This window comes from Miscanthus floridulus, chromosome 3, assembly GCF_019320115.1.
Source record: "Miscanthus floridulus cultivar M001 chromosome 3, ASM1932011v1, whole genome shotgun sequence".
Classification (NCBI taxonomy): Eukaryota; Viridiplantae; Streptophyta; class Magnoliopsida; order Poales; family Poaceae; genus Miscanthus; species Miscanthus floridulus.
Window position 1 is genome coordinate 11454866 of NC_089582.1, and position 9593 is coordinate 11464458.

The 9593-nt window shown below is 47.4% G+C and overlaps 1 protein-coding gene across 1 annotated transcript; it reads right to left on the reverse strand.

Annotated features, from left to right (window-relative positions):
- Window positions 1–6156: 6156 nt before the first annotated feature.
- LOC136544970 (probable N-acetyltransferase HLS1) lies at window positions 6157–8064 on the reverse strand. Its single transcript, XM_066537027.1, has 2 exons — window positions 7576–8064; window positions 6157–7473 (listed from the first exon to the last, which is right to left on the reverse strand). The coding sequence occupies exons 1-2, from the start codon at window positions 7786–7788 to the stop codon at window positions 6472–6474; spliced, it is 1215 nt and encodes a 404-aa protein (XP_066393124.1). The 5' UTR covers window positions 7789–8064; the 3' UTR covers window positions 6157–6471.
- Between the last annotated feature and the right edge of the window lie 1529 nt (window positions 8065–9593).

Genomic DNA, 9593 nt, shown 5'->3' on the forward strand with positions numbered 1-9593 from the left:
TGTACAAACACGAAGGACTCCATGTCTTCTTTGAAAACGATGTCCCTCCACCGGTTAGCTCTATACTCCAAGTATTTTGCTTATATTACTAAGGGCTAGCTTGGTAGGGCTCCGACTTCTCGTGTGGAGCAGCTTCTCTAGCGAAGCTAAAGTTATTTTGAGAAAACATTTTGCGAAAACGACTCCCGTAAAAGTCTAATAATAATTTATGTTAGGTTTTTGACGAGTTTAGTGACCCCCACTTATTCAGCTCTACCACCATGACATCGTCAAGCCCAAGCTTCACAGCCTCACAGGATCAAAAGTAATTAGCATAACGAAGCGCAGCTCTCCGGCATTTTTGAGAAAAAAAAAAGGTATACTATGTACGTGGGTGTCATAGATAAATAAATAGGTAGATAGATGTCCCAAAAAGAATATAATTAATCATTGGATGCACTGCCCTATAGTATATCCAAAAAAAAGATCACATACACGTACGCGGATTATTTGAATGAACACAAAAAATTGCATAAAAAGCTTGCAATATATCCGAATGGAGGGAGTAATCTTAGCCGCATCCAATCAAATACCTAACACACCTATCATGTCCAAGCAGTCCAATACCACTAAGAGTGATCCAGCACTAGCAAACAAGTTTTATTGTTTTAAGCACGGCCAATAATCGAGGTTCATCGACTTATCTTGGCTACACATATATAATATAAATACAATGGGAAAGCAGTATAATCACACATCGTGCAAGAAAAGTGGTGCAACTTTATTTTGCTACATCAGAATTCAGAAGACATATCGACAGCACAACTTTGTTTTATAATTAACACAAATGGGAGGGATCAGGAGATGCATGCTTTTTTTCTTGAGAAAAAAAAGGAGGGAGATGCATGGTACCTTGCCTATTAGAATCAGAATGAGATATTGGGACCGAGTGGTGGCAGACAACCGGGGCCCATGGGCTGCCCGAAGCAGCAAGCGCGGATACGTGGGCCACGGAGGTGTGTAGTTCCAGACCAGTTCGTGGGCCCAGCAGGGCCTCAGAACCTTCTTTCAGTTCGTGGACGAGAAGCGTTGGCCTGCCGTGAAGCTCTTGCTCTTGCTGAAGATCTTGGTTTGGAAAGATTATTTGTTGCTTCAGACTGCAAGACGGTTGTCTCGGAGATTGGTGAAGGAACTCTAGGTAGCTATGGCTCGATCATTGCTGAGATAAATTCCTGAACTGCACTCTTCAATGAGTGTAGTTTTGCCCATGAAGGAAGAGCTTCAAATTTTGAAGCACACAATCTAGCTAGGCATACAATTTTATGTGGCTTGGTGTATCCTATTCTGATATTATTTCTGTAAATATTATTATTGAGTAATAAAGCATAGCTGAGTGTCCTAAAAAAAAGTTCGTGGACGAGAGGGAAAGGCACGTCGAGCTTTCTGGCGGATGCGCGATCATCTTCAGCGATCTTGCTCTTGTTGCTTTCCTCTTCCTTTTTTTTTTTTGGCTTTTTTCCGCTCTCAGATCTTTTTCTTTTTTTCGTCAGAAAAAAATATATCTTTTTCCTTTCTTTCTTTTCTAAAAAAGAACTTTTTCTTTCAGGTTGTGGATCAGATAGGAGGGGAAATGCTCAATGACTATATACTGAGTTTTCAACAAGAACGACACGGTTCATTTTCCGGGGGATAGTAGAGAAAAGAAACATGGTCCATTTGGAACACATGAATGAATTTCACGGGAATTTATTGTAAGTGTTGTACATGCGTTTCAAAACTGACCATATTATATAGCTTTTAGTTTGTTTGAAATTTGGATCATGACGAGTGTATGTAGTACAGTTATAGTAGGGCCTAGTAGCCAGGGGTGATTGGTTGCAGGGATCAAACTTTAGTCTCTGTCACATTGGATGTTTGATATTAATTTGGAGTATCAAATATAGATTAATTTTAAAACTAATTGTACAGTTTGAGACTAATTTACGAGATAAACCTATTACGTCTAATTAGCCCATGATTGCTACTCCACTCTGCGTAGTAGGCCCAAATCCAGTCCGTCACTCGTTACAGGCTTCTTCAAGTTCTTCTACCATGGCTGCTGGCTGCAGCAATACAAGTACACACACTACTGCCCTATTGTCCTGTTCCTGTACTTGCGTTTCAATACAGTCTGCCGTTGATTGCTAGAGGACCTGCTGCATGCATGAGGCCGGCCACTTTTGACAAGGGACAGGACAGGACCCGAGCACAGCAAAACAGTCGCTTAACGGATCACTGCTCGCGTCCATGTTCAGCACAAACCAGAAAAAAAGAGGAAGGTACGGTGCTCAAACGAAACCAGTAGCCCGTCGACAACATTCTACAGGACACGATGATTGGGTTGGTTTGGTTTGGAACGGCTTGGTTTGTCTGCCAGCCTCAGGGACAGAGCGTCGGCATGGACTCACCACTCCTCCATGGCTCCATACATCTTTCGTTCTTTGCCAGACAGCTACCGTTTCACTGTTTCAGGTGGATGGACATGCTCCACTTTTAATAAAAAGGGGGAAGATATAAATAATGCCACTCCCCATCCTGTCTGATTCAAATTTGAAGTGATTTTAATTTCGATTTTTTTTCACACGCATGTAGCTTCTACTATGCATTTAGATATGCACTATATCTAGAAGAGTTAAGATACTCCCTCTGTTTAAAATTGTAAATCGTTATGACTTTTCTACGTATATAATTTTTACTACGTATCTAGACATGTATGAGCACCATGGATGGAGATTGCTATTGCTCAGGCACCATGATTATCAAAGGGTATAACAATCAGCAGAGGTGCATGCATATATATACTTATCTGATCGTCAACAATAATATGATAAAAAACAATGTATGTCATGCTATGGGGTCGTTGAACTAGATTTCTCCTTGTTTGTGCAGTATTATCTATACCTAATATTAAAGGTAAAATTTCTCTTCACCTATTTTTTGCGTCCACCTCCCTCTAACTACTAGGACAGTAGAGAGTTTCCTCTTTAGACTCGTACAATTTAGAATAACTTGCGTCTAGCGATGATGAGTACAGAGTCTAATTCCAATATATATTAAGTTGCGCCCAATGTATATCGTATATGATCCGGACTCATGACCTGAGGCTCCCATATGTATTGGGTTCCGTTGCAACGCACAGACACGTTTGCTAGTATTATATATAAATAAAAAAGTGTTACTGTTGTGTCGATATTAATTCAGTCCGATTGCGCCGCTGATGGACCCATCCATGAGATGAGGGCGACACTACGGATAACAATAACCGTATCGTTGTCACAACCACTAAATAAAGCTTCTCTCAAGCGTCGTCTTCAGCGTCGTCGCTCTCAAAATCCAATACCGTATCTATACTATGTACGTGGAGCTTATCCTGACGTGCTGATTTTTTAGAGGTGGCTCAATCTACGGCCGCGATAAAATGAGGACAAATATTATTGTACTTGTGTACGCATTATTAATGTCTCTTTAAGTGTTGTCGTAATCAGTCGTGCGTACGTGCCTTTTCTGTTGTCATTGCATGCCCATCCAATCATGATCATGTCGAGTGGCAGTCCACACAGCTTCTCGTCGTTTTTGCACCACTGCCGCTCATGAATCCTGATCGAGATGTTGAAATGGACCCTGGACCTGGACCATGGACGACACACACAAAAAAAAAAACACTCAAAAACACACCTCAGGACAGATGACAAGGACAACAATTAGTAAATTGACAGAAGAGCGACGTGGCTGATGAGAACTTGGAGAGTACATAATAAGTGCCAAGCAACAAGCTAGCTATATATTTTCTAATTAATCTAATAATACTTATTACATATCATAATAATAATAAATAGCTACAAATATCAGTATGGGGAAAACATAATCACTAAAATATATAAAAACTGACTTGTGGGCATGTGTTTGCAACTTGAACAAGAGAAACATTTAAGTCCGGACTGAAATCTATTAAGAAAACTAATACATGATTATGCTTAGGGCTAGTTTATAGAGCTCCACTCCTAGCTTCTTCGGAGCGGATTCTGTAGATCCATGCCTAACGCTTAAAATATAGTTGAATTCTGGTGGGAAGTTGATGAGTTGTGAGCGAAAAATCCACTCCCCACCACTCCCCGCTACTCTCCATTCGATCACCACTAGAATCACTTCATAATCGATTCTCACCTGCTCCCACACTAGAACACTCTTATTGGAGAAACAAGAAGTGAAGCTTAAGAATCAGGAAAAGAAGCTCCCAAACTGGCCCTTAGCTTCACGGTGTTCAATCCGTCCTAAGAAGAATGCACATCTCGCTCTCGATATGTCATAACTTTTAAAGTGCGACTTGGTTTATAAAAGATAGTATCAACATTTGTATTTCAAAACAAGTTTATTGTGAAAATATATTTCACAATTAATCAAATGATACTTATTACGTATCATAAACGTTACTACATTTTTGTATATACTTGGTCAATCTTAAAAGAAATGACTCATCAGAAAAGCGAGATATGTACTTTTTTTAGGCGGAGCAATGAAGTAAGTACGTACCACTATATGTTGAAACTTCTCCATTGATGTAAAGCGTTACTGTGAGCCGCGAACAGTAGTGCCGCTGTGCAATGACGACAACACCTGTAACAGCAAATTAGAACCGATGGATGGAATAATGAATTAATGATCAGTCCTGATGGCGAATGCATGCATGGTCAAGGGTCTATTTCAGGTTCAGGATCCATGATTGCATTGTGGCTGTGCAGCAGGTGCATAACAACTACCCTTACTCCATCCAGCAGAGCAGAGCAGCTGCAGCTCGCTTGTCACAGTTACATGTAAACAGCAGCTAGCTGGACTGCAAGATTTGGACGGCGCCGGCAGAGGAAACTGATGACAGACAGCCCAACTGGATACTACTACTACTACCTCCGGCGTCCTCTTCTAGCTTTACCATCTTCGATTTGAGGTTGTACTTTGATTTGGGGTCTTTTCGTCATAGCGCTAGCAGGATTTGGTCATTAGGAGGTTGTTGTAGGATAAGATAAACTAGCTCGGCTCCGTTGGTTTGTAGGAATTCTGGAGGAATTTGGAGGAATCTAGATGAATATGAAGGGATCAAACCGGTTTAAGAGCACGCGAACGGGGTTGAATCTAGAGTAACAACAAAATCCTTAGGACCCGTTTGGAGGAGCTCCGGGGGGCTCCGGCTCCGGCACTGTTCATGCACTGTAGCACGGAGCCAGCGGAGCTCGAAATCGTGGCTTCGCCAGCTCCTCCTCTTTTCGGCTTCTTTTCAGTTCATTTTGTGCCTCGATTTCCGAAACGGCTCCTGCTACAGTGTCGCTACAGTACCCGAGTTGAGGAGCCGGAGCCGCCGGGAGCAGCGCCAAACGCGTCCTTAACCAGATGCTTGTAGCTCCTTCAACGGTTCTTTTTTTTTTATGAAACAAATAGGGCCGGGATAGAGCCTGCCCAAAGCCAGATTTAACGTGGGGGCTGTGGGCGCTCAATCTCCTCTACGTGCGGAGCTAAGAGGGGAAGATGGAGGAAGAGAGAGAGAGAGAGGACGAAGAAGAGGCGGAGGAAGAAAAAGGGAAATGAGCCTAATCTAAGGTCCATCTCTACATTCGCAACGTTTTTGGTCTTGATAAAAATAGTGACAAGTCGAGATTTGAACTCAAATGTGCATGGAATGTGATTGTTTCTAAAATTTGTTGCGAGATTGACCATGCATATTTAGTAGAGAGCACTTGGGGAAGCGCTTTTATGAGTGGAGGAAAAACGTGATCAGGACAAGCAGAGGTCTGATTCAACTACTCAGCCTATTCACTTGTTGGTTTCAGCCAGCCCAAACCAGCCAGCCAACAGTGTTTTCCTCTCACAATAAACCAGCACCAGCCAGCCTAGAAACCAACCAGCGAACAAGCCGACTATGTTTTAGCATAAATAGGGAAGAAATAAATACGTACAGAAAAAAAAACTCTAATCTAGTGCAATGTTTTGCTACTAGTTTTAGCTTATTTAAGCCATAAGCAACTCGTGAGCCGCCCTAATTAGGTGTCAAACTTGATGTGAACGAAATGAAGGTATCAGTTTCTTTCACAATGATAATTTGAGCATTAACTGTCCTCTAAAATAAGCAAAAAGCCACAAAAGCAAGCATTGGAACATTCCAGTTCGTTAGCAAAACTTCCCATCACTCTTTTGACAACGGTTGCAAAGCCTAGGTAGTAGAGGCAGGACACAAATGAAGCAAAACAAAAAGGCATTTCCTTTCCACTAATCATGCTTAAATTAAGCTAACCACTCTTTTTTTTCTCTACATCATTACTACACTTCCTCCCTGAGAAAATGAGAAGAAAAAAGAAGATGCAACTATGGACATGTCCTCCAACTCCAAAAAAAGGCACGCCGAAACGCTCATCTAGGCCGTCGGATGCGAGATCGACGGCGGAAACTAACTGGCAGCCGAAACGGCTAAAACTCCCTCGGGTCGACGAAGATGGAGGCGCCGGGCGGCGCCTTGGTCCAGTCGCCGAGCGCGCCGTCGCCGTACCCGTCGGCGAGGCGCTTGATGCACCAGAGGTCCTCGGCACCGAGGCGCGGCCAGTGCGGCACGGCGTCACGGAGCGGGTCGCAGGCGGCGACCTCGGTGGCCACGACGCGCGCGCCCGCGCGGCGCGCCACGTTGTGCGCGTGGCGGCAGAGCGCGGTCGCCATCCGCGGCGCGTCCGGGCCGGCGCCGCCGAGGCCGTAGAGGAAATGCATGCCGAAGGGCTCGAAGAGGTTGGGCACGGACGGGACGCGGAGGAGGAGCCAGCGGGAGAGCGCGCGGTCGGCGGCGCGCGTGGCGCGCGCGGCGGCGCGCCACAGCCGCGGCGCGCCCCGCACCTCGAGGCGGAACGCGTCCTTGCTGTTCCACACGCTGCCCACCGCCCACGACGGCGGCGGCGACGCCAGGAACGCCTCAGCGCCGCGCCACGGTTTGGACGACGCCGGGACCGCGAGGAACGTGCCGAGGGAGAGCGGGTTGGCGAGCACGGCGTCGATGTCGCGCGGGAAGAACTCGACGCCTGCGAAGCGCGCGCGGTAGAGGAGCTCGGCGTCGCGCGGCGGGATGCGGACGACGGCGACCCGGCGCGGCGGGGCGAGGTCGTGGCGGAACACCGGGTGCACGAGCACGAACGGGGTGCGGAACTTGGCGTAGCCGCAGCGGGAGGTGAAGAGGCGCACCGACGGCTCGTTGTCGCGGTCCGTGGCGACGTAGGCGTACTCGGCGCCCGCCTGCCGGAACCACTCCTCCATCCGCGCCACCAGCGCGCGGCCGATGCCGCGGCGCCGGTGCGCCGGGGACACGCGGAGGCCCAGCAGGTAGGCCACCTTGGAGAAGAGGTCCTCCTGCCCGCGCCCGCACGCCACCGTCTTGACGCAGCCGCGCACCACGCCGACCACCTCCCCGCCCGCACCTGCCTCCGCGACCTGTGTGGCAGGGAAGGCATTCACACTTGAGCGATGGATCGAGGAGCTAGCGATGGCTGACTGATGCGAGCAGCTATATGGCGGGCGGGCGGCGGGACGTACGAGCATGAGGAAGGCCGGGGAGTGGCGGACGCGGCAGAGCGGGTCGCCGAGGAGGTCGGTGAAGAGGCAGAGCTTGCCGGCGCTGGGGCCGACCTCGCAGGCGCCCTCGAGCCGCTCCACGGCGGCGCGGTCGCGGTCGCTGGCGCCGTCGAACTCGCGCACCGTCACCTGCCGGCCGCCGTCCTCCTCCACTGCCGCCACCACCACCACCATGGAAACGGGCGCGCAATTGCTTCTACCTGGGCTCTGACCTGCCACGTTACGAGCTCGCTAGCCAGGTGCTCTCTCTGTCACTCGTGTATATATATAGGTGGGAATCTGGCGGCGGGTCGGCGGGCGGGCGGTTCAGCTCCTCTCCTCCGGACGGAGTGGGGGTAGTGGAGTGAGTGGCAGGTAATTATGAGTGCAACCGAGGTCGAGGAGGAACCGAGCCGGAGCAGCAGGAAAAAAACTGACGAGGTTGGATTGGAATTGGAACAGAGAGGCGCGGGAGAGGAGAGGCCGGGGACGGGCAGAGAGAGAGAGAGAGAGAGAGAAGACGCCGTTGCTTGATGGAGACGAGGCTAGTAGTGCCTAGCTGAAGTAGGATTGCTACGTCGGAGGAGTAGTAGGATGGGGCGGCGCACCCGTGCAGTGCAGTGCAGCTGCTTGCTACGTTCCACTCAAAAAAACAAAAAAAAAAAAACACAGAAAGAAAGAAAAGCTGCTTGCTACGCGTACTTGGGGTGGGGCAGCGCACAACCTCGAAGTGGGCCCCACAGGGAGTGGTCACCCGGGCCCACCGTCCCCGCTTGTGCTTTCTCTTCCTCCGGTTCTTCCTCCACATTCCATTTGAGTTGCACCAGCGTAATTTCCTTGTATTACTTGGCTTTTCTTTTTTGGTAATATACACAAAGACTCTTGAATAGGTAGTATATATATACTTATATCACAGAAATATAGAAGCTGCTCTACTTGCATTTGAGGAGTAGCAACTACTACTAAAATGCTTTGCCCTATATTTTTTCACTGCTATAAAATACTCCTAGTTGGCAGTTGAGCAGTAGCAATATAGTAATGCATGTTCTCTCTTTTTAGTTGGCAATTGTTCTACCGCACCATATGCTAGAAAATAAATTCTGCAAACCACATAGGATATACATCGTGACTCTGGTGCAAAAATGTAGCACATGCTAAATGTATCATACGAACTTTAGCAAGATACTTGTATATGTTACCAAAATTATGGAAACATTAATAGAGTAGTTTTGAGTTAAATACTTTACCGAAAAGGTAAGCAGTTCATTTATATAACTATACTATAAGTTGTACAGAAGGGCCAAGTCAGCCAGGTAGATCGACACAAAGCACGGATCACTGTGCTCGAGCCACCTTGACCCAGCAACTAGTGTTGTGCTTGGGCCATTAAACAAAGGTCCGCCTCGTGCTAGCTCGATAACCCATCACATGTATAAACCACCATCTATCCCTAAAACCCTATATGCCTTGCTCATTTCTTCCTTACCCATGCCCTTAGCGTCAGCAACCGTCGATCGATGCCTATAGCTACCCTCGATATATCATCTCGAGTCCCTTTCCTATCTCCAGCTGCTAGCCCGCAACCTCCCTCATCTTATTCTACCTCTCCCGTCTCTAGCCATCATGCGCGCTAACTCCCTCCATCCTTGAGTCCCTTCATGTCGATGTTTCATAGAGCCGACTAGTATATTTATAGCTGTGTGTATGGCCTCGACGGCTTGACGCTCAAAGACTCAGGGTTATACTAGTTTGTTCAGGCAATATACCCTACTTCTAGTGGTGGTGTTCATTCGTGTTCCCGAGCTCGAGAGCCTAGAATTTTATAGTAGGTTTACAACACAAGAGGTTCGAATGAGATGGAGAGGAGGTTCGAGTGAGATGGAGAGTTTGGAACGAGGGTCTAGAGGCTAGAGTTGCTAGATAGTGTTGAGTTTTGAGAGAGGGAGAGGGGGCTCTGGTCTCCTTATATAGCTTTGGGGGCAGGGGAAGGAAAAAAGATG

Excerpts from the sequence above, each read along its gene's own strand:
- LOC136544970 (XM_066537027.1), bottom strand. The coding sequence starts at position 7,788 with ATGGTGGTGGTGGTGGCGGCAGTGGAGGAGGACGGCGGCCGGCAGGTG. Across the intron at positions 7,474-7,575 it reads CCCCGGCCTTCCTCATGCTC|GTCGCGGAGGCAGGTGCGGG; the intron begins GTACGTCCCGCC and ends CCTGCCACACAG.